General features: G+C 44.2%; 1 protein-coding gene across 9 annotated transcripts in view; it reads right to left on the bottom strand.

Moving 5' to 3' along the window:
• Positions 1 to 20926, bottom strand: part of SNX24 (sorting nexin 24) — a 179941-nt gene extending 159015 nt beyond the window's left edge. For 2 of the 9 annotated variants that reach the window (XM_045058201.1, XR_006598401.1), the window contains exons 1-2: positions 20024 to 20926; positions 19454 to 19475 (exon numbers count right to left, since the gene is read on the bottom strand). In XM_045058201.1, the coding sequence (XP_044914136.1) occupies positions 19454 to 19475; positions 20024 to 20544 (543 nt within the window). In that variant the 5' untranslated portion in view covers positions 20545 to 20926. The remainder of the gene's footprint in view (positions 1 to 19453; positions 19476 to 20023) is intronic. The other 7 variants (XR_006598404.1, XR_006598405.1, XM_045058200.1 and 4 more) reach the window with 6 other exon arrangements.
• Between the last annotated feature and the right edge of the window lie 3578 nt (positions 20927 to 24504).

Below are 24504 nucleotides of genomic sequence, written 5' to 3'. Positions count from 1 at the left end.
GGGCACCTGAGCAGCTCAATCAGTTAAGTGTCCAACTCTTGATTTTGGCTCAGGTCATGGTCTCACAATTTGTGACTTTGAGCCCCGTGTTGGCCTACAACTTGTGACTTTGAGCCCCATGTGCTGACAGTGTGGAGCTGGCTTAGGATTCTCTCTTCTTCTCCCCCTCTCTCTACCCCTCCCTTGCACTCGCTCTCTCTCTCTCTCTCTCTCTCTCTCCCTCTCTCTCAGTTCAGAGCAAAACACCAAGAATGGGTCTGGATAGAGGATGGCCTCACTCCCACTGCCAAGCCAGTGCCATATACTTAAACACTTATAAATGGAGGCAGGATTGTCTGGCCTCTTCTAAAAAGACTTTATATTTGCAGAATGTAGAAAACCAATTCAAAGTTTTACCTGAGAACACTGTTAAGCATCTAAAGCAAAGAACAGTGGCTGACACATCACCTAGGGGTTCTGTGATTGACAAATAGTTGTCAATAACTCGATGTTTAAACATACCATCGGCACTCTTCACGTGTTCTTACAGATGAAATGACTCTAGGACACTGTCGATGTCATTCTCTAATACGAAAGCACTGCAAGGTTCTTTTGATATTACTTTTTTAAAAGAATTTGTTTAAAGCAGTGCATTAAATATAGAGTTATTCAAAAGTAAGGAAAAAGGAAAAACTTTCATAGTAGATGACAGGAAGGTAAAATATATCGTGACATTTTACCCATACTGTCAAAGATTTAATTAGGAGGACCAGAAATGGGGCACCTGGTAGGCTCAGTCCACTACCCATGTGACTCTTGATCTTGGGGTTGTAAGCTCAAGCCCCACATTGGATGTAGAGATTACTTAAGATAACAAACAAAAAAAAAGTACTCGAAATAACAAGAGCCGCCCACATGGCGAGTTCCTACTCTGTGCCCAGAACTTACAAGGATGCTTTCAGAGAAAAAGGAGGTAAGCATTTTAGGGAAATGAGGCCCAGGAAGGTTTATGACTTGTACAGCACAAGCACACTCACTAGTATCACACCTAGAATGTGGAACCAAGTCTGTCTGGCTCCAAAGTTTAGAAATGACTCTCCTTAAGAAGTTCCTCAAACCTGCTGAGGTCAGAAAAGCTTAAGTTCATTTGGTTTATGGCTCCAAAGAATCAAGAGTGGTTCAGGCCTTCAGTCCTAGATGCACTCCTGCTGAGTCACAATGTGAACCGGTCCTTCAAAGCTTTAAACAAAGCTAACGTTTCTCCTCCTCCGTGCTAACTCTGCACTCTATAGGGCGTCTTTTTCAGAACAGGGTAAGTCACTTACTCCTTAATTTGCAGGCTTGGCTACAAATTAAAATCAACTGGAGAGCTTTGAAACCATACCAAAGCTGGAGCCCCAGTTACATGAGAATCTCTGGGCAGAGAGTCTGAAAAGTCAGTGTGTGTTTAATCTCTCCCAAGAACCATAGACTTACCCTATTAAGATGTATGGGGACAAGTAACGTGCCTTAATGATCTCCACAAGAATCTTGGGGACATTTCTATGGCAGTGCTCTATTTCTACTGCGCATTAGAATCACCCAGGGAGCTTTATAAAAACTCTCATGCTCAACCCATATTCCAGAAGCACCAGACTCCCTGAGGGTGGGACCCAGGCACTGGCAGTTGGTAAAGATCTCCAGGTGATTGCAGGGTGCAGCGTGGGCTGGGCGCCACGGCCTTAGCAGCTCATTATTTGCACCAGAAGCCAAGCCCTGATTTGGACAGAGATCCAAAGTGCTACCTTACCAGCGGCACCATCACATCGACTATGAGCCTATTTTCTCCTCCTCCCTGCCTCCTCCCTTAGCATCGGCTGCCACCCAGAAGTCTTTCCATTCATCAATCACTTCTTACGGGCATGCCCACTTAAGAGAAATGCTACATGACTGTCTCTCTGTCCTTCAGAAGCCTTCCCACTACTGAATGATTCATCTCCTGGGCACATGCAACATTTGTCATTCTCTTGCCACTTTCAATTTTAGTATCCCCACTTCCTTTTCTCTCTTACTACTATTTTCAATACTGTCCCTTCTTTTGCCCTTCTGGGCAATCTGGGGTTAATGCTGCTCTGGGTACACTGAAGCCTAGTTACAAAGCTACCAGCTAAGGACCCACACTGTGGCTGAAACTGAACTGATATCCCAGCACCAATGCCATTCACTGCAGGCAGGCTGAGCAGACGTCCTTTTTGGCTTTGGAGGGGAGCGGAAAAGTTCCTGTGGATGCAATGTTTTAATGTAGAGGAGGTTTGTCCTGCAGCTTCTGGAGATGCCACGCAGCTTCTGGAGAAGCAAAGCTCAGAAGGTTCTCCTGAATTCCCAAAGCACACTCTTGATTGCCTACAAAGATCTTCATGGTTTAAAACAAAACAAAACAAAACAACCTTTGTGCATTTCAGTTCTAAACTTCCGAAGTATGTGAACCTTCTGGCATGGGTCATAAATGAAATAAATTCTACACTGATAGCAAAATGCTTTTCATCCAACAATATTTCTATGCAAAAGCAGCAGCGTTCATTGTGAAGACAGCGTCTCAAAGGGCAAACGAGCTGTTGATTAAAGCTTCCCTAGAACGTACACTACTTTGGACTACTAATGGCTGGCGGACAAAATCCACTCACATCTGCACCCTGCAAACCATCCTCCTTCCACGTACACATGACAACATCAACGAAAAAGTTCAGAGCACTAAGAACACGCATTTGCCTGGTAATGTGCTTCCTGCACTACGGAAGACTGTTCATTCCTTTGCAAAATTTATTTTCAACACTATTTCAGGTTATTTCTGCAAAATTACCCATGTAAAACCCACCATGAATTCAGAGTCTGCGATGCAAAAAAAAAGCGCATCTGATTTCTTTACAAATTGTAAGGTAAAAATGTAGCAATAATTTACTCCAGTAATTTTTATGGGAAAGATCAGGATTATTGACTTTTAAAATAAGGTTTCTCTCGACTAAGTTAATTTCACTCCTGTTCCTAATAATTGGTATTTGAGAAGGAATTTTAGGATAATATTTAAAAGTTAATTAAAAACAGTGTAAGCATTCGTGTCAGTCAAGCATGACCTCTGCTCTACAATGCATTTAAATGCATGCCACCTTGACCTGTAACACAGCAGTGTAAAAAATTTTGGTCAATATAAATCAAATGTACACTAATTTATTCAGCAGGTTCCCTGGTATCTGAATCAACATTAGAAATCTAACCAGTATTTGTTATTCTGTTATTGACAAAAGGAAGCATATTTAAATGATAACTAGTACTCATGGGTGTCATTTGGAAGTTAAATTGTTCCCCAAGGACAGCCTGCGTAAACATCTACATTTAAAGGTCATTTGCCACCAAATTATGAACAACTGTTGCATTTATTAGCACAGGCTCGATAATTTGGAAGCTGCCGCCATCAATTTTTACTGACAATGAGATCTAATTGTCCACTAATAATAAACAAGGAAAGCAGGCCTTTCCTACAAACTTTTATTCCCTGCACTACGATCACGTCTGGGAAACGGAGGTGCAAACTTTCCACGGGTATGCATCTGAAGGAAAGAACCTTCCAAGAGCAAGAAAGCACTAAACATAGTTTACCATAAATATCAGATCCTAAGATATTAAAGTGTGTTTTCTCATGTCACGCACATCTGAACTAAAACAAAAGAAAGAAAAACACTACCATGTTTATTGATGAAGTGCGTCTTTCAATTTTAGAAGGAAGTGTGATGGTGAATTCTACCGTGGGGTGCCCAGATATTTGGTCAAACATTGTTGTCTGTGTTTCTGTGAAGTGGTTTTGGGTGAGATTAATATTTCAACCTACAGACTGAGCAAAGCAGATTAACCCCTATGATGGTTGGCCTAGGGGTGCCTGGGTGGCTCAGTCTGTTAAGCGTCCGACTTCGGCTCACGTCAGGATCTCACAGTCTGTGAATTCGAGCCCCACGTTGGGCTCTGTGCTGACAGCTCAGAGCCTGAAGCCCGATTTGGATTCTCAATCTCCCTCTCCCTCTCTCTCAAAAATAAATAAACATTAAAAAAAAAATTATAATGTGGTGGGCCTCCTTCGATTCTGGAGGCAACTTACTCTGAGTGTGTTATTCCAACCCCTTTACCAAATGACCCCAAGAGCTAATGCTTTCGACTAGGGTCCAGAACAAGAGAAGGATCTGCAAGAGGTCCAGAGTGCTGTGCAAAGTGCTTTGCCACATGGGTCAATATGATCCACCAGATCCCATAGTGCATGAAGTGGCAGAAGCTGATAGGGATGTTGTTTTGAGCCTCTGGCAGGCCCCCACAAGTGAATGACAGCACAGGTCCTTAGGAAGTTAGAGCAAAACCCTGGCCATCCTCCATGAATAGCTACTTTCCTTTTGAGACAGAGTTCTTGGCTTGCTATTGCACCTTAGGAGGGACTGGAGGCTTGACAAGAGACTACCAAGTTACCAGGCGACCTGAACTGCCCTTCATGAAGTGGGTGTTATCTGACCCACCAAGCTATAAAGCTGGGCACAGCAACACTCGGTTACCAAATTAAAACGGCATATGCATGATCAAGCCCAAGCCGGTCCTGAAGGCACAAGTTATGTGAAGAAGTGCCCCTGGTCCCCACTCCTGCCATACTAGCTTCCCTCTCCAGCCTGCACCTGTGGCCTCATGAGGAGTTCCCCAGAATTAGTTGACAGAGGAAGGACCTGGTCGATGGAGGAGTCTGTACCATATGCAAGCACCTCTTGTGAATGTACACCTGGGCCATCTAGTCCCTCTCTGGGACAGCTAGGAAGGACAAGAGCCAAGGGAAACCCTCCCTGGGGGCAGATTTCAAGCAATGCACCTAGCAGTTCACTTGGCTGAAAAGGAGAAGCGGTCAGATGTGCGATTAGATACTGATGCACGGGCTGTGGTCAATAGTTTGGCTGGATGGTCAGGGAAGTGCAAAGAACATGCCTAGAAAACTGGCTCTGAGGAAAGGGGAAGGTGAGGTTACCTAGACAGACCTCTCTGAATAGGCAAAAGAAGAAGGAGGAGGAGGCAACAAAGGAGGAGGAGGAGGAGGAGGAGGAAGAGAAAGGGAAGGGGAAGGGAGGGGGAGGAGGAACATGTGAAACTTTTTTGTGTCTCATGTGAACGCTCATCGCTAGTGACTGCAGCAAAGGAGGATTTTAGCAATCAAGTAGATAGGATCACTTGTTCTGCAGATGCCAGTCAGGCTCTCTCCCCAGTCACTTCTGTCATTGCCCAATGGGCTCACAAAATGGCCATGGGGACAGGAATGTAGGTTATGCACGGGTTCAGCAACATGGACTTCCACTTTGTGAGTCCAGTCTGGGTATGACCACCACTGAGGGCCCAATCTGCCAACAGTAGAGGCCAGTTCTGCACCTCCAATCTGGCACCACAGGAGGAGGCTGATTACATGGGTTACACTTCCACTGTGGAAGGGACAGTGTCTGGTTCTCGCTGAAATAGACATTTATTCTGGATAAGGATTTGCCTTCCCTGTGTGCAATGCTTTTGCTACAACTGCCATTCTTGGACTTACGGAATTCCTTATCCATGACCGTGGTATTCCACACAGCACTGCTCTGATCAAGTGGCTCATTTCACAGTAAACAAAATGATGCAGTGGGTCCATAAACATGGAATTCACTGGTATGATCATGTTCTCCACCGTCTTCAAGCAGGTGGCTGGAAAGAATGGTGGCATGGCCTTTTACACGCTCAGTTACAATGCCAGCTGGGTGGCAACACCTTGCAGGGTTGGGACAAAGTTCTCTAAGTGGCCGCATATGGCCTGAATCGGTGTCCAGTACCTGATGCTGTGTCCCCATAACCAGAATTCGCAGTTCTAGGAATCAAGGCATAGAAATGGGAGTGACATCACTCATTATTACCCCTAGGTGCCCAAAATTTTTGCTTCCAGTCTCTGTGACTTTATGCTTTGTTGGCCTGGAGGTCTTAGTTCCACAAGGATGAATGCTTCCACAAGGAGACACAGCAATTCTACTGAACTGGAAGGTAAGCCTGCCACGTGGCCACTTTGAGCTCCTTGTGTCTCCGAATCAACAAGCAAGGGAGGGGATGACTGTGCTGGCTGGGGTGACTGATCCTGACTAGCAAGGGGAAAGGGGGCCACAGTGGAGACAAGGAAGATCAAATGTAGGATAGGAGGAGATCCTTAAGGGTGTCTCTTAGTAGTAAGATGCCCTGTGATTAAGGTCCATGGAAAGCTACAACGGCTCAATTCAAAAAGGACTACTAATGGTCAGACCCCTCAGGAATAAAGACCTGAGCCACCCTACGTAGTAAAGAACCACAACCAGCTGAGGTGTTCGCTGAAGACAAAGGGAATACAGAGTGAGCAGCCAAAGAAAGTAGTTATAAATACCAGCCATGACCATGTGACAGGTCACAGAAATGAGGACTGGAATTGTCAAAATATTCCCTCCTTATTTTGTCTTCAGTATGTTTATGTGCTCACCTATTAACATATGTAAAGCAGGTATCTTTTTCTTCCCTCTCATCACTTTATCATGGAACATAAGAGGTAATGACTTCATATCGCAGAATTTGAGGAGTGCTAACTTAACATCATAGTATTTAACTTAGGGGATATCAAGGAGAAGAGTACACATGACTCAGGATTCATCACCTCTTCGGGGTAAGGGGTTCACGTGTTTTCAGTTGCACACTAGAGAGTTGTATCTTGCTGGGCAGAACTACGACCTTGTCAGTGTTTTTATTTGTAGCTTAGGTATGGTGTGAGGAGATGTGCAGGCGTGTCCACGTGACAAAGGGTAGGTTTGTGATGGTTACTGTTATGTGTCAAGCTGACTGGGGCACAGGGCACCCAGATATTTGGTCACACATTTCAAATTGAGCACGTCCAAAATAGGATTTCTGATCTTTCCTCCAAAATCTGCTCAACCCCAATTCTTCATTTCAGTAGTCCTCCTATTGGGTCTTTTTTTCTCACACTCCAAATCCAATCCATCAGTGAATCCCACCGGCTCCATGAGCAGAAATCTACCCACAATGCAACCTTCTTCCACTATGTCTACTTATAGAACTGTTCTCAGCCATCATCATCTTTTACCCAGGAAAGTACAATAGCTTCTTTAATTGAGCTTTGTGGCTACACCCAATACTCCTAGAGTCTGTACTCACCAAAATGAGAATGATCTTTTTTTTTTTTAATGTTTATTTATTTTTGACAGAGAGACAGAGCTTGAGGAGGGGAGGGGCAGAGAGCGGGGGTGGGGTGGGTGGGTGGGTGGGAAACACAGAATCCAAAGCTCCAGGCTCTGAGCTGTCAGCATAAATCCCGAGGCAGAGCTCAAACTCACAAACCGTGAGATCATAACCTGAGCCAAGTCAGACGCTCAACTGACTAAGCCACCTAGGTGCCACGATACTGATCCTTTTAAAACAACTCCTGTCACCACCACATAAGGGCAGGGATTTCCATGCGTTTTCTTCACCGGGTCCTCAGCATCTCAAAGAGGGCCCGGCACATGGCTGGTGGCCAATACTTACTAAACCTCATTACTCCTGCTTTCCATCTCTGAAAGTAGAAGTCTTATCAGTGCCTACCAGGCCTACCAGCTCGGTCCTCACCACCCGCCAGTCTACCTCACATTATCCCTCTACCATATTACCTGTGGCCTCATCTCGGACCACCCTCTATTCTCTGATTCAGTCCAACTGCCCTGGACTCATTTCTATTCCTAAAACACAGGGGGGCACATTCCTATCTCATGCCCTTGGTGCACGTGCTGTTCCCTCTGCCCAGAACACTCTTCCCCTAGATTACCTCATGACTCACCCGTCATCAACCTCAGGGCTCAGTTCTACTGTTACTCTCCCAGGGAGGGCTTCTCAGTACTCTTTACTCCCTTCCCACGTATATTTGAATCAGTGGCACTTATCACTATCTGAGATATTATGTATAATGTACTTGTCAGGTCTATGTCTGACCCTCTCCACCCATCCAACTAGAATGTAAGCTCCTTGAGGGGACACTTCACTGCTCTGTTCACTGCTCTATCTCCAACAGGCAGACTAGTGCCTGCCACACGGCTGGCTGTCAATAAACATTTGTTAAACAAACGATTAGTTGCCATATTTTCTTGACATTATAAACAATGTTATAAGAAATAGCTTCATGTGTCTACCTTTGTGCATTTGTGGGTAGAGACCAAAGAATGGGAAAGGTTAAGGCTAAGAGTATACATTTTCTTTAATAAATATTGCCAAATTGGCTTCCAAAATACATCTTCCCAGTTAGTCTCACCAACAGGGTGTTAGAGAACCTGTCCCCCCTCAGCCCCATTCCCACCAGTACTGGTTTTTATCATTTTCATTTTACCTATTCATTTTTTTTTTTTTCAGTATGTTCTATGCCCAACATGGGACCTGAACTCACAACCCTGAGATCAAGAGACGCATGCTCTATCCACTGAGCCAGCCAGGAGTCCCTTGCCTATTCACTTTTTAAAAGTCTGTTTTACTTTGCTTTTCTTTAATTACTGGTGAGAGTGACTATCTTTGCATATGTTTCGGTCATTCTGTACCTCTGATGTCTTTATTCTCCTACAAACCAACCAAGCAACCAACCAACATGCTCATTATTTACAGCTGCTTCCAGGATAAAATTCTGAGTATCCACAGTCCCACTAACCACTCAACCCAAACTCCAAACTCGTGTTCTACCCCCACTACCTACCCCTCCTTACTGACTCCCATTACTTCCTACCCTTCACCACGTCCTGCCTGGAACCAGAACCGGAAATGATCTTCCCTTGCCCAAACTGGCAAACTTCCACTCATCCTTCCTGAGCAAGCATTCAGGTCAGTTACCCCTGAGCCCACAACACTAGTACAATGCCTGGGAGACCTAAGCACATAATACATAATCACGTGAATGACTGTTTTCTCTACCTGCCTTGTGTAATCCTGACAGTAAGAACAATATCCATCCACTAGCAAGGTAGACAGAAGGGTGAGGGTGAAGAGGGGAGAGAAGCTTCTAGTTTCTCAAACAACTTCTAAATGCCTAAATGCAAAGAACTAAGGAAAGGCGGCTGGTAGGACTCAACTTACACACTGATTCTTCCCTCGAGTGAGAATTATAGGGTGAAAACCTAAGTCATTTGCCTTTTTAATAAAAATCAACAAGGGGACGATAGTTTATTTCAAATACCCACCTACCCAATACCTACTTCAAAAAGAAAGAAAGAAAGAAAGAAAGAAAGAAAGAAAGAAAGAAAGAAAGAAAGAAAGAAAGAAAGAAAGAGAAAAGCAACCACAAAGAACACTAGCATGTTTCAAACATGCCCAAACTAGTCATCAGCCATTGAGCCAGCAAATTACAAAGAGTGTATACTGAAATACCACTGCTTACCTATCAGATTGGCAAACACCCAAGGGCCTGACAACACATTCAGCTGGCAAGCTTGTGAGGAAACACATAATTTCATAAACTGCTATAGGAATGCAAAATAACACAATCCCTAAGGAAGGGGATTTGACAATATCTAGCAAAATTAAATAGGCATGTACCTTTTGATCCAGTAACCCACTGCTAGGAATCTATCCTAAAGATGCCCTGACAAAAATACAAAAACACATATGCACAAGGCTAATGACTGCGGCCAAAAATGGAAAACAACTGAGCTACTGAAAAGGAGGTGGCATCTTTAACTATGCCCGTGGGGGGTGAACTACAGGTATATTGTTAGGTTAAAAGAAAAAAAAAAAAAAAGCAGGTGGAAAAAAAAATGTTTTAATACACTACTGTTTAATTTTAGACCACAGTTTCATCTAAGGGTACAAAAATTACCTGTATTTGTTTATATTTTTTTAATGGAAAGATAAAAAACTTTTTTTTTTTAATGGTCATCAAAGGGAGAGGAAGAGAGCAGAATAAAGGGAACATGAAAAGAAGCCAGTTTCAGCAGATAAACCTAAGGCAGGACATACTTTACACAGGTATAAAACAAAATCAGTTTCTAAAAAAAAAAAGCCCTAAGGTGGAGGCTGGGTGACACAGTCTGTTAAGCACCCGACTCTTGAGCTCACACTGTATGTGTCTGAGCCCAGCATCCGGCTCTGTGCTGATGTGTATAATGCGAGACAAAGTAAACTGCTAATCATGATATTCCAATTCCATCAGGCTCAGCATTTAAAGCACTGAGATTTTCGATGCGAGACAAAAGACACCACTGAAGATAAAAGATCAAGATAAAATTTCCTGTTGGCCTCAACTTAAAAAAATTCCTCTGCTGTGACCATCGAAGAGATCTCGAAACCTTCACAAATACCCTGTGCCCAGCTCATGGTCTCTAAATAGCATTTCTCAATACAAGCAACCAGAGGTCTTTAGGGAAAACCCTAATTCCAGACCTGGAGCAGGAAAGGTAAAAGATGTACCTTGAATACCTTGTTAGGAAGCAAGGAAGTGATCAAAGACCACTAAGATTGTGTCAGTGACAGAGCACCCAATTGGAAAATGCCAAACTTGAGGGGGGACTGGGTGGCTTAGTCGGTTAAGCGTCTGACCTTGGCTCACTCGGGTCATGATCTCGCAGTTCGTGGGTTTGAGCCCTGCATGGGGCTTGCTTCTGTCAGCACAAAGCCTGCTTTAGATTTTCTGGCCTGCTCTCCCTGTTCCACCCCCTCTCCAGCTCGTGCTCTCTCTCTCTCTCTCAAAAATAAATAAAACGTTACAAAGAAACCAAACTTGAAAGATGGCCAAAGAGGGGCAAAAAGTATATCAGAATCATAAATGCAAGGGACTACATTGTATCGAATATGCTAATATCCACAAATTCATAACAATACTAATTTTTTAAAGAGAGCCTCTCTGAAAACCTTTAATTTGTGATCTTTGAGGCAGCCAACTTACGGTTTTGAAAAATAAATAATAAAAGAAAGAAGCAGGCATTTATCCTGCTTTTCCTGGAAAAACTACACCTCAGGGTAACCAAGTTACGAGGCAAAGTTTCTTTGTACACATGTATTCAAGTCAATAAATGAAGGAAGAACGATAAAATTAAACTATCAATACTTAGCAACCACTAAGGAATTAGGAGATCTAGGCAATGCTCTTCAAGGGCTGCTAGCATCACAAATCAAAGCTGAAAATGACCCAGCCTCTGCCTTTTCATGACATGAGCAAATGAAAAAGGTATCAGAGGGACGTAATCAGCAAAATTCAGTGGGGAAAACTTTATGGGACAAATGTCACAGTTTCTACAACAAAATAATTGTAAAAGAAAAAAGAGAAAGAGAACGAGATGCTAAAAGAATTTAGAGATTAAGGGGCACCTGAGGGGCTCAGTCAGTTGAGTTTCCGACTCTTGGTTTCTGCTCAGGTCATGGTCTTAAGGCTTCGTGGGGTTCAAGCCCTGGTTGGGGCCTCCGTACTGACAGTAAGGAGACTGCTTGGGATTCTCTTTCTCTGCCCCTCCCCAACTTGCTCTGGGTATCCCTCAAAACAAACAAATTAAAAAAAAAAAAACAAAAAAAACCCAGAACTGTTTAAAAGAGCCTACAGATTAAAAAAGATTAAGGACACATACTAAGCAATCACATGATATGGACCTAGTTTCAATCAAATTCAAACAAACTACATTTAAAAAAAGAACATGCTTGGGAAAATTAAGAAAATGTAAAAATGAATTGATACTTATGATAATAGATGAATTACTGCTTTTTTTCTTACTGTTCATTTTTAAAGTGTCTGATAATTATATTAGGATTATATTTTTAAAGGAGAATCTTCGTTTTTTAGACACACATGCTGGAAATACTCAGAGACAGGTCTGAGATTTGATTCACAATGAAAGAGGGGAGAATGTGAGGGGAAACGAAGCTGGCTGGAAGCTGATTATTTTAAAAGCTTAGTAAAGGCATCATTTTCTTCACTGCTCTATATGTTGGAATTTTTCATAACAAAAAAGGAAGGGGGGGCAAGACAACAGGAAATTAAAACAGAAAAAGCACATTCAAAGCAAAATAACAGAAAATTGCATTGAAAATCTGAGTAAGAACCTGGAAAACCAGCATAAGAATGCAAGGTGTGAGCCTGATGGCCCCAGTGTTTTGCAGGGGTGCTGGGAGTGGGGTAGAAAAGAGGAGGTGAGAAGCATGTATCTATCTCTAGGCCCTCTAAAATATATCCTAACCACTTATGTAGCATCTTGGGGAAAAAAAAAACAAACATAGGCAGTAAATAAGGCTAGGAAACAAAATCTGAATTGATCACACAGTTTGAAAGTTGTACTAAGAATATGAAATGAATCCATGGTGTTACTTCTGAAGTACTTCAGAGTATTTGCAAAGATTTTATTTTATATAGCAGATAACTATTTCTCCTCGACTTTTGTTTACATTATTCATTGACATTAAAGAGCTTAAAAAAAAAAAGTTAACTTCAAGGCAGTCCCTACTATTAAGAACAAATTATAAACATAGCTTGATACATTATTCCTTGCACTTTGCAAGAATTATGTCATTTGAGCCTCAAACCACTCTACAAGGTAGGTAGTAGTAGTCTCTTTTACAGATGAGGAAAATAAAGCACAGGGGATGAAGTGACTTGTCTAAAGTCAGACTTCAAGCTAAACGTTAGAGGCAAAATTTGAATGCAGACAGCATGAGTCTCTAGCCTGAGCCTTTCACCGTTAGGCTGTGTCAGCCTCTGTCACAAACTTGTGGAACAGAACAAGTAGGCTTTTTGCCAAATGGTAAAAATTACACATAAAGCAACTAAAATAGCTAAAATTTGATTTGATCCATACAGGTTCATTTCTAATGACACACGCGCCTCATTTTTGAGACAGTGTGCTGTAATTTGGACTACTAACTTACTTTCACATCACGTCAGACAAAACTAAATGCAACATGATATCCTGGATTGGACATTAATGGAAAAACTGGTGAAATGCAAATAAAGTCTGGAGCTTAGTTAATAGTAATATACCAATGCTAGTTTCCTTGTTTTGACATTACCATGGTGATATAGGATGCTAACGAGGGAAACTGTGTGAGGGGTATACAGGTACTTGCATTTTCTAACTTTGCAACTTTGCTCTAAGTCTAAAATTATTTTACAATTAAAAGTTTATTTTAAAAAACACATATGGGGCGCCTGGATGACTCAGTTGGATGAGCGTCCGACTTCAGCTCAGGTCATGATGCATCTCACAGCTTGTGGGTTCAAGCCTCGCATCTGGCTCTGTGCTGACAGCTCAGAGCCTGGAGCCTGCTTCAGATTCTGTGTCTCCCTCTCTCTCTGCCCCTCCCCCCATCTCAAAAATAAATAAATGTGTTTTTTTTATTTTAATAAAAAATAAATAAATAACATATAAATTACGGGGCACCTGAGTAGCTCAGTCAGTTGACAGACTCTTGATTTCGCTCAGGTCATGATTTCAGGGTGGTGGGATCGAGCCCTGAGTTGGGCAGAGCATGGAGCCCATTTGAGGTTCTCTCTCTCTCTCTCTCTCTCTCTCTGCTTGCACACTCTCTAAAATATTAGTATACTAAAATAAAATTAAAAATATATATAAATTGAAAAATGAAAACTATTCAAAAAAAAAAAAAGATTAAAATGTATTTCTAGCCCAAGGAAAATAAACTGTCCGCAAATTTCTAAGCACCATACTTGCAGAATTCAATCCTCTTGTGCCCTATTTTGATTCTTAAGGTAGTATTGTGTTGGCTAACGTTCAAGAATATTTTCACAATTGTATATCCTGTCTTTAACTGTAAGGAACATACCCTACCCATGCCTGGTTTAATTATGCAGCACATATTTAATGTTTGCTGATGCTGTGAATTTATGGGCATGAGGCACTGTGGCGGCTATGTCCTTGTTACACAGAAGCATCCTTCATCATAGATGCTTATAATGAGTGACTTTGAGATACTGTGGTGGACGTCGTGGTCTCACTGTCCTCTGACCTTCTCCCACTGCCGTGCCTACTGGGTTAGGTGGCAGGAAGGGGACTGACCTCATTCCCAGCTCCAGAAAGGCCTATTATTTTAACTCCATCTAGTTAATGTAGTCTTGCCACGGTGATTGGTCCAGGTGGCTGTGGTCTCAGCCAATCAGCTCACGGAGCTCCCCCGGCAACAGGATTGGTTGAAAACCAACTGGGACTAATAGGATATGAAAGGAGAGGTATTTGTTCCAAGATTCTTGGGGGAAAGTGCCCATATCCTGAAGAAACGCCCTGGCTTCCTCTGGAAGTCAAACACACACAATTTTTTTTTTTTTTTTTTTTTTTTTTTTTTTTTAATCTGCAACTTGTTCCTTTCGGTCACCAGGTGAAAGCAGAGGGGAGGGCCACTCCTGAATAGCCAGATGCCCTCATTCAACTTCTCATTTTCACAAACACAAAATGGCAATAAAAATATTTCCTGCAGATCACTGTTAATTCCAAGGCAATACCTGCTTTGGGGTTACGCTAAAAAACAACAAAAAGAATTGAGAACTGGAATGATATTAAGGTGTCGATAATTGTGTGACAATACTGACATTTTGGTTATAGGTTTTGTTTTTTTTTTTAAGTCTTTACTTGTTGGATATCCTAAGTGAAATGGTTACAGGTGAAATTATAGCTTAGATTTATTTTAAAATATTCCAGAATTTTAAAAAAATGAAAAATAAGGGGCGACAAATGAAGCAATAATTTAAAATATTGAAAGTGAGTAATGAGTAAATGATTCCTCATGTTGTTCTATTTTTTTGTATTTTAATCCATAAAGTATTCTAAAATTTTTTTAATTTTTTTAACGTTTATTTTTGAGAGAGTGTGCACGCGCAAGCGGGGGAGGGGCAGAGAGAGGGAGAACCAGAAACAGAAGCAGGCTCCAGGATGCCAGCTGTCAGCCCAGAGCCCTACATGGGGCTTGAACCCACAAGCTGTGAGATCGTGACCTGAGCCGAAGTTGGCCATTTAACCGACTGAGCCACCCAGGTGTCCATCTAAAAAATTTTTAATGTTTATTCATCTTTGAGATGAATTTGAGAGACAGAGAGCGAAAGAGAGAGAGCACAAGTGGCAGAGGAGCAGAGAGGGAGGGAGACATAGAATCTGAAGCAGGCTCCAGGCTCTGAGCTGTCAGCACAGAGCCTGATGTGGGGCTTGAACCTACAAACCGCGAGATCATGAGCTGAGCTGAAGTCGGACGCTTAACTGAGTACCCGGATGCCCCTATTCCATAAAGTATTAAAACAATAATGTTCTGTACACATATCTCACATTATGATCATGTATGTATGAAGCTGCTTTATGTAGTAAAAAAAAAAAAAAAAAAAAAAAAAAAAAAAAGCATGATACACCAGGTACATCAGTGAGAGTCCAGAATCCAAGAAAAAGATTTGTATAACCATAACACAGACACATATAACACAGTCACATATAGTTAAAGCAAACTCGAAAAACCATCTAATTCAATGCCTTTTTTCACAGCTATAAAAAATGAAATCTAATACATTCAACTTTTGTGTTGCTACCTAGGTAGCAATTCTGGTGTTGCTACTTTTAGCGACAACATATCTGAAACCTGAAAACAGTAGCCTACGCTGTCCCCCACCCCGCCCCCGGGGACCTGCTTACCACCACATCCAACGAACTGTCCAACATCCTTACAAGGCCACTCAGCCACCGCCAGCACCCTCCTTGTGGTAAAGCACCTACGGTTCTCTCTCTTCCCACCCCTTTGTTTCCTTCCCCCTCCTGCCTCAGGATGCAGTGCTGAGACATCCTTGCTCGGGCAGACTCTAGGAGTTTACTTTCAGTCCACCATCTTTCTTCACTCCACATGCTCTTCCTGGGAAGAGCATCAACTCTGATACTTTTTCATCTTTTGTGCTGAACGACCACCTAGAGCTATATTTCTAGCCCAGACTTCTATCCTGAGCTTCAAAACTAAGCAGCCTCATCAATCACAAAAACCTCAATACGTCCGCCCCCAAATGAAGTTTCCTCCTTGCTTCTGCTCTGATTTGGTCAACGGCGACGGCATCCACGGGAGTCACCACTGTTGCCTCACGTCCAGTCGCCAGGCCCTGGAGATTGACGTTTTCCCCTTTCCCTTCCCAGATGCCTTTAGTTCAGGCTCTCACCCTCTCTCCCTTCTGGTCCTTCTGCTAGCATTCCTTAAATGATTAATGCTCCAGGGTCCTCTTTCTAAATGCAAAGCTCATCATCCTGTATTTACTTCCTTCCTAAAAATCCTCCAACGACTTCCCAAAGTCCGGAGCTGAAGTCCACAGTTCTTTACAGCTCTCAAGGCTACCGAGCTGGTCTCTCCCCACCTCTCTCGAGGGTCAGGAGCCACCCTGCAGAATCCCTGCGGCTACTAGAAACTCCAGTCTGCACCCAGACCCCCACCCACCCAGTGAGCTGCTTCACGCCTCATAATCACTGTTCTTCTGGTGTTCCTCTCCTATTAGAAGACTCAATCACTCATTATTTACTCAGCGCACATGTACTGAATTCTGACTATGTGATAGGCCCTGTACTGGAATACAGCTGTGGAGACGGACACTGAGTCTTAAAAAGTGTAGAGCCTTCAGAGGAACAGACAGCCAACAAATAAGCTATGGGGACACAAGGTGGGTAGAGAATAACCCACCAATGAAGTACTACTTGAGTGCATGTGAATTTTGTTAGAATATCCTCTCGGGCTTCTTTATAAACTTAAATGATTTACAAGCGCCCCTCCTCCCAGCTTGTTTGTTTGCTTGTTTGTTTAAATCTGGGAGCTTAAAATGCCTTGCCCTTAAGATGAGATTTTTGCCCTGCAATTCCTCCTTCTAGACTTCACAATGTCAGCAGAAACCTCACCTGATTTCTAAAGTCAGCATTCCTAAGCAGCCGCCCCCGCCCTCCGCCGGCCCCATCCCCGCACACCACCCTAAGGCAGAGCACAAGTGCCCTCTCCCTCTGCCCCGCAAACACCAGGGCACCCTAGCCCTTTCCTACCTTGTCCCTCCAGCCTGAGAGTCCCTAAGGAACAACACCCCTGCACCTTTCAATTCCCCTCTCAACATCATGCAAGCCCACCGTCAATGTTTAAGTGCTCAAAGGGCAAAATTTCACTCTTTAAAGGTAAATTACCTTGTACATGGAGCATAAGTTTGTATAATTTTTTTTAAGTAACAATGGAGCAATATCTATAAAAACTTTAAACAGCCCAGAAGTACCACTTCTAGTTAAGGTTCTAGATAGATTCTAGTAGTAGGCATAAAAAAAGCATGTATGGGGATTTCTCAGGCCAACATTTGACACAGGTGCTAAAAATTAGAAGCAAATGTCCAAGCACCTGGGTGGTTCAGGTGGTTAAGTGTCCACTCTTGTTATCAGCTCAGGTCACGACCTCATGGTTCATGAGTTCGAGCCCCTGTATGGCATCAGGCTCCATGCTGACAGTGTGAAGCCTGCTTGGGATTCTCTCTCTGTCTCTGTCTCTCTCTCTGCCCCTCCCCACTTGCTCTTTCTCAAAATAAAGATTTAAAAAAATGTTTTAAAAATTAGAAGCAAATGCCAGTCGCCATGAACAAGAGATCTGGGTAAACAAATGATGGAATATTCCTTAAGAGGAAGATCTTTTGCTAGTAGCTAGGAGGAGACAGACCTATCCACATCGGCACAGAAAGATATCCATGTTGTAGGATGAATCTTACAACGTATTCTAAGGGGAAAAAAGCATCACGTTTTCAGGGCAAACAGAAAAGTCTCTAAGACAGCAGCCCCACGTTTTAAGTCTTTAGGGCAAGGGATTAGAAGCAAGGAGATAAAACCACACTTCGCTACAATGAACCTCGTATCACTGAATTTGTTTGAGCATATTATTTCTTAAATTTAAAACAGACATAATCACTAGAGTAAAAAGATGTGCTTTACTCCAAAGTATCCATTATTTCACAAGTTTCTTGTTGAGAAATTGCAATCGTATTTTTAAATTCTGAGAGTTTGTTAAAGGCTAAATATTATCCGCTGCTAAATTCCCAGGACCTAGAATACAGACAGGGAGCAGGCATTCAGTTAATATTTGCTAAATGAGTAACTGCTGAGCAGTTACAAAATAGCTGCTCAGAGGGAACAAAGTATCCAATAGCTGCTTCCTAGACTCATAGAGGAAAGAAAAAAAAAAAAATCACTTGCAGTGGTATCTTAACAATATGGTTACCAGTCTAAATGAGATGGATTTTTGTAAAAAGTTAACTTTTAAAAAGCACGCCAACTGTCATCACATAGGCAACCTTCACACTGCCAAGTTGACCAAGAAACGGGCTCCTTCCAAATCGATTTAATTCACAACCTGGCACATGCCAGGTAATAATACAAGTCAGGAAAAGGTATTTGAAAACAGTGTGGGAAAACAGATGCAGTAAGAGAAGAGAATCGCTAATGGCCAAAAAGCCTTAATGTTGATTTGAAAGTGCTTCTTTGGGGAAGTAACTAACTTTAGTTTGGATTACTGAGACCGCCTTCATCTAAAAATGACCAAACAACCAGGCTATGATCTTCAGATCCTAAAGAATGTCCCCAAGATGGTAAGCCCTCCATGACTGTTGATGCTGATAGGGGAAGTGACCTATCTGGAAGAATTAAAGACAACTCAGGTTTCAAGGCTTTAAGGAAAAGGGTTTGCATACATTCAAGCTTAAATTCAATCTCCCACACCACCCACCCCCCCGCCCTTTTTAAGTGAAATAGACAATATTTAACCAAATGTCAATTCATTGTAAAGACTTATTTATATAAATAATGGCCAAACAGATCTCAGCTCTGCCCCACCCTCCCCAGTAGTAGTTTCCTCCCCAAAGGAAGGCACTCTGAGTGCTTCTTTTGGGACACCTGAACCCAGAGGTCCATTTAATCCTAAAAGCCCACATACTCCCTGATTTTTTTTTTTTTAATCACTGCTCTTAATTCTCAAAATTCCCTTGAGAGGTAGATTTAATCCTCCCTATGAAAACACACAAGGTTCCAAATAGGCTGTCACCAAAACCCAGGAATGTTTAGAGGAGAGAAAGGTTCAAACCCTTGCCTGCCGAATTAAAGTCTCTGGTGTTCAGCAAGTGAGTGAGTTAGAGCTGAATAATGTGATCACTCCTTTCAGGCTGCCCTCTGCAACCTTCTCTGCCTACCTGCTCTTTAACAACTGGAAATAAAATTCTTTCAAGGTCCAACCAGCATGAGGAATTTCTCCCTTTAGCAATGATGGTCTAGATAAAGGTGCCTACGTTCACTGGGAAATCAACCACCCACACTTTACTTACTGAACTCGTTGCCCAAAGGTCCCAGGCCCTCCCTCGCCCTCCCGACACACTCTTCCAAGCCTGAGATGAGGGGCCCTGTTTCTCAGTTCTCAGGGATCAGTCTCAGGTACGGAACAGGTGCTCAGAAAGTACCTGATGATGGCATCTCAAGGCACTGCAGAACGAGGAGAGGAAAAAAAAAAAAAAAAAAAAAAAACTTTGGAAGCCATCTAAAAGCAACACACGTGCTCACTCGGGCTTTAATAAATCGCTACAAATGATTTTTTTTTTAATTAGCATGTTTTCCATCTGAATGGACCCACGGAACTTGGAAACGGACATCAATACGCCGCGAAGCCACTCCTGTCTGGGCGGAGAGGGGGCAGCCGTGCCAGACACGAACGCAGCCCACCCCGGGCTGCAGAGGGCGAGCGGCGGGGAGAATGGCGAGCGCGGCGCACGAGGGCTGGACTCCCCGCGCTCCTGCCCCGAGGCCCGGAGCGGGGCCGGGAGGGGGAAGGGAGCGAATCGGGGCCGCCGCGCCGCGGAGGGGGCCCCGTCTCCCTGACAACCGCGCCGGGGCGCAGCCCAGCCTCAGGCCCGGGGGAAGGGAGGGCAGCCCGGGGACCCCCCGCGCAGGGCGGGCGGCGGCCGGGGGCACCACCGCGCTCAGCAGCCGCGGGCCCCGCTCGGGGGCCCTGTCCGGCCGCGGCCCGCGCCTACCGTGTATCCCCGCTCCAGGTCGCTCTCCTCGTAGCGAAAGGACGGGATGTAGACCTCCATGGCCGCGCCAGCCGGCCGGCGGAGGGCGAGCGGGGGGCGGGCTCGCGGCCGCAGCTCCGCCCCCGGCCGAGCGCCCCGCCTCCCTGCCCTGCGCCCCCGGGACCCACAGGCTGCGCGGCCCGGCCGGGAGCCGCCGCCGCCGCCACCGCCGCCTCCGGCGCACTACTGGCGCGCCGCGCTCCTGGGGGCACGGGGCGGGGAGCTGGGGGCCCTCCGCGGCGAAGGGCGCGGGGCTCCGGGCTCCCGGGTCCGGGCCCGCAGGGCGGCGGAGCGGAGCTGGGCCCGGAGGAGGCGGGGCCTGCAAACCTGTGAGTCTGCAGAAAAGGGGTGTGCGCGCCTCCGCGCCGGGACCGGGCCGCACCCGGGCGCTCCCTGTCCTTTGGGCGCCCGCCCGCGCTGTGTCTGCAGTTCCCGAGACGCCACCCGAGCGGATGGCGGGACCGCGGGCGACAGAAAAGCATGGAGCTCCTGGGTTCGGTTTCGGATGCTTGGGTTTTCGTTTTTAACTCTCGGCTGGCAGGAACAGCAGCGAACCCTCCCAACTTTTTACCCAGACTTTTCTATTTACCTTAGAGTCCAAGGTCAGCGTCTCGTTCTGAGTTCGCCCGCGAAGCTGGGGATGGTATTGTAATATTGAACCTGAAAGTCAGCGGGCCACAGACACCCACGTTCTGGCTTCTAGGTCCAATTCTAAAATACTGCCTTTGAGTATCTGTGGCGTTTTAACCAGAAGACAGACACACACACGAGGAAGAAAAGAGAAGAAGAAAGAAAAGAGAGGGCCCGAATGTGCTCTTCAGGCCAGGACCAGATAAGCTGAAAGTGCCTAACAGATGAAATGTTAGCAGATTACCTTTGCAAACTCTGCCTTAAAGCATGGAGGGGCGCCTGGGTGGCTCAGTCGGTTAGGCGTCTGCCTTTGGCTCAGGTCATGCTCTCTCAATTTGTGGGTTCCAGCCCCACGTCCGGCTCCGTGCTCACAGCTCAGAGCCTGGAGCCTGCTTCGGATTCTGTGTCCCCCTCTCTCCCTGCCTTTGCCCCGCTCATGCTGTCTTAAAAATAAATAAACGGTAAAAAATAAATAAATAAATAAATAAATAAATAAATAAAGCATGGAGCAGAATACAAACTTGGAGGTGACTTGTGGGTCACATTTCGAAGTGACCAGCCAGTGAGCGTTGGGGCTGCAGGCAATCAGCTTCTCAACCTCACAACCCAGAGATCAAAAAGTCCCACACTCTATTGTCAACCCACAGATCAAAGAGTCCCACACTCTATTGTCAACCCACAGATCAAAGAGTCCCACACTCTATATCCTCAGAGCCAGCCAAGTGCCCCTAAACACCTGCTTCCAACTCTGTTTGCTCTGGAGGCCAGGGGCATTACAACTTGGTAAGCTCTGAAGTTTATCCTGAGCCCCTAAATCATGGGAAAAGAGAAAGCATGAGGCCCTTTCCTTTAAGAACTTGGCTGATGTGCGGGTTGCCTGGGTGGCTCAGTAGGTTAAGCGTCAGACTTCGGCTCAGGTCATGATCTCCGCTGACAGCTCAGAGCCTGGAGCCTGCTTCAGATTCTGTGTCTCCCCTCTTTCTGCCCCTCCCATGCTCATGCTCTGTCTCTCTCTCAATAACAAACGTTAAAAAAAAAAAAAGAAAGAAAGAAAGAACGGGCCTGATGTGGACCTACAAAACCTCATTAGCCTCATCTGAAGACCTGTCTGCTGACCCACACACTTGCGACTCCAGCATCCCCCCCTCGGAACTCCATGCCTCAGCAGAAATCTGTGCCCCGTGACCAGACTCGTCTTCCTCTTTTCTTCTGGTGGCCAGCACCATCTCATGTTAGGAAACAGCTCTATGGACACCATGCTGTCTGAGTTTAGAGCCTGGCTTATAGGTTCTCTTAAGCCTCTGGTGACTATCACCGGGTGTTGTGTGATTCACTTCTCTGCCTCACCCAGTAGGTTTTAGGGCATGTACCTTTAAAAATATTTTTTTTATCCCCTGCTTGGCACTTTGCCTGGCACATTTTTCTTGAAAGCCTTGCATAAGCATTTAAATAATCTCTACAGGGGCGCCTGGGTGGCTCAGTCGGTTAAGCAGCCGACTTCAGCTCAGGTTATGATCTCGCGGTCGGTGAGTTCGAGCCCCGCGTCGGGCCCTGTGCTGACAGCTTGGAGCCTGGAGCCTGTTTCGGATTCTGTGTCTCCCTCTCTCTGACCCTCCCCTGTTCGTGCTCTGTCTCTCCCTGTCTCAAAAATAAATAAAACGTTAAAAAAATAAATAAAAAATAAATAATCTCTACAAAAGCAGAATGCAGCAGGTACTATGGCAGATGCTATTAACTACCCTGTCTCAGTATTAAGCTTTCTGATAACCCCATGCGGAGGTGTGATCTGCTGTAGGACTTGAAAGAACTAAGAAGTAGTGTTTCTTTTTGTTGTTGTTGTTGTTGTTGTTGTTGAAGTTTGTTTTTATTTATTTTGAGAGAGAGAAGGGGGTAGGGCAGAGAGAGAGAGACGGAGACAGAATCCCAAGCAGGCTGTGTGCGGTCAGCACAGAGCCCAACACTGGGCTCGAACTCATGAACCATGACTTCATGACCTGAGCCGAAATCAAGAGTTGGATGCTTAACTGACTGAGCCACCCAAGGGACTCCCTGTCTTGTTTTTGTTTGTTTGTTTGTTTTGTTTTTTTAATAATAATGGTGAGGTGCCAGATTGGCTCAGTCAGAAGAGCATAGGACTCTTGATCTCGGGGTTTTGAGTTTGAGCCCCATGTTGGGTGTAGAGATTATTGGAAAAAAAATCATGAGTCTTAAAGTTTAAAAAAAAATGAATAAAATAGGGGCACTTGGGGGGCTGGGTCGGTTAAGCATCCGACGTCAGCTCGGGTCATGATCTCATGGCTTAGGGGTTCGAGCCCCACGTGGGGCTCTGTGCTGACAGGTCACAGCCTAGAGCCTACTTTGGATTCTGTGTCTCCCCCTGTCTCTGCCCCTCCCCCACTCATGCTCTGTCTCTCTGTCTCTGAAAAATGAATAAACCCTAAATAAATAAATGAATAAATAAATAAAATCTTTAAAAAAAAGTCTCAGTGGTTCATGTAACCCAGGATTATGCAACCATAAAATCCTTGTGCTAGAGATTGCTGAGCAAACTTTGAGCATGCTTTCTACACTCTCCTACCCCAAAGCCTGCTAGTAACCTGGCATATACATTTTTGTCTGGCATCGCTCACCTGTTTACCTGTTGAACTGAACAGGCAGAAATGTGCGGATCTATGAAGATCTGACAGAACAGTCCAAGTGAAACCTATTTGCTGTATTCTAGTAGCTGTGTATAATTTAATTTTGCCTTGCTGAAAATCCAATATGTGGGTGTGTTCTTGGGGTCTATCGGCTCAGCCGTAAGTGGTATCGCTATTATTTCAGTTATTATAGATGGCGTAATTGAGGCTTAGACAAAATAAGTATGAAATTCCTAGCTAATAGAAGACCTTCATTTTTTTAAAGAGCCAAATTTCTTTTCTTTTTCTTTCTTTCTTTTTTTGGGGGGTGTGAGGGGGAGAGGGAGAGACAGAGTATGATTGGGACCAGAAGAGGGACAGAGGGAGAGGAAAAGAGAGAATCTTAATGGAGTCAGATGTGAGGCTTGATCTCAGGACTATGAGATCATGACCTGAGCCTAAATCAAGTTGATGATTAACTGAGCCACCCAGGCTAAATTTCTAACCAAATTCTGTGAGTAACCACTAAGAAGGGGAGAAAAGAAGAACACTAAAGAGAACATGGCAACTCTTGTAACCTGTTGTTCCTACATAATTTTTAGACTTACTCTACGATCAGCGACAAGCCAGCTAAATTTTTTCTCAGAACCTTAATAAAAATACATGGCAAATACATACGTAAGACATTGAACAGTTAGTATCTGTTAATAAAAGTAAAAAATATGGGGCACCTGACTGGCTCAGTCGGTTAAGCTCTGACTTCAGCTTAGGTCATGATCTCACCATTCCTGAGTTCGAGCCCCACGTCGGGCTCTGTGCTGACAGCTCAGAGCCTGGAGCCTGCTTTGGATTCTGTGTCTCCCTCTCTTTCTGCCCCTCCCCTGTTCACACGCTGTCTCTGTGTCTCAAAATTAAACGTTCAAAAAAATTTTTTTAAACAAAAGCAAAAAATGTGCATAACCAAAATAATAAAATTCTGTTAGAATCCAGGTATAAAACTCTTACAGTAAAAACACCATATTTACATAATACTGGGTAGAAATATATTTTAGCAATATAAACTACTTAAAACACCAACTTATATTAGTTTTTTACCTGAGTTCAAGAGTTGAATGCTCTAATGACTGAACCAGCCAGGCATGTTAGTTCTGACCAAAATCTATCAGGAATGTATTACATATTCAACATTCAATT

The sequence above is a fragment of the Felis catus genome, chromosome A1 (assembly GCF_018350175.1).
Source record: "Felis catus isolate Fca126 chromosome A1, F.catus_Fca126_mat1.0, whole genome shotgun sequence".
NCBI classification, from domain to species: Eukaryota; Metazoa; Chordata; class Mammalia; order Carnivora; family Felidae; genus Felis; species Felis catus.
The sequence above is the reverse complement of the archived record's forward strand: the minus strand, read 5'-3'. Positions and strand labels throughout refer to the sequence as shown.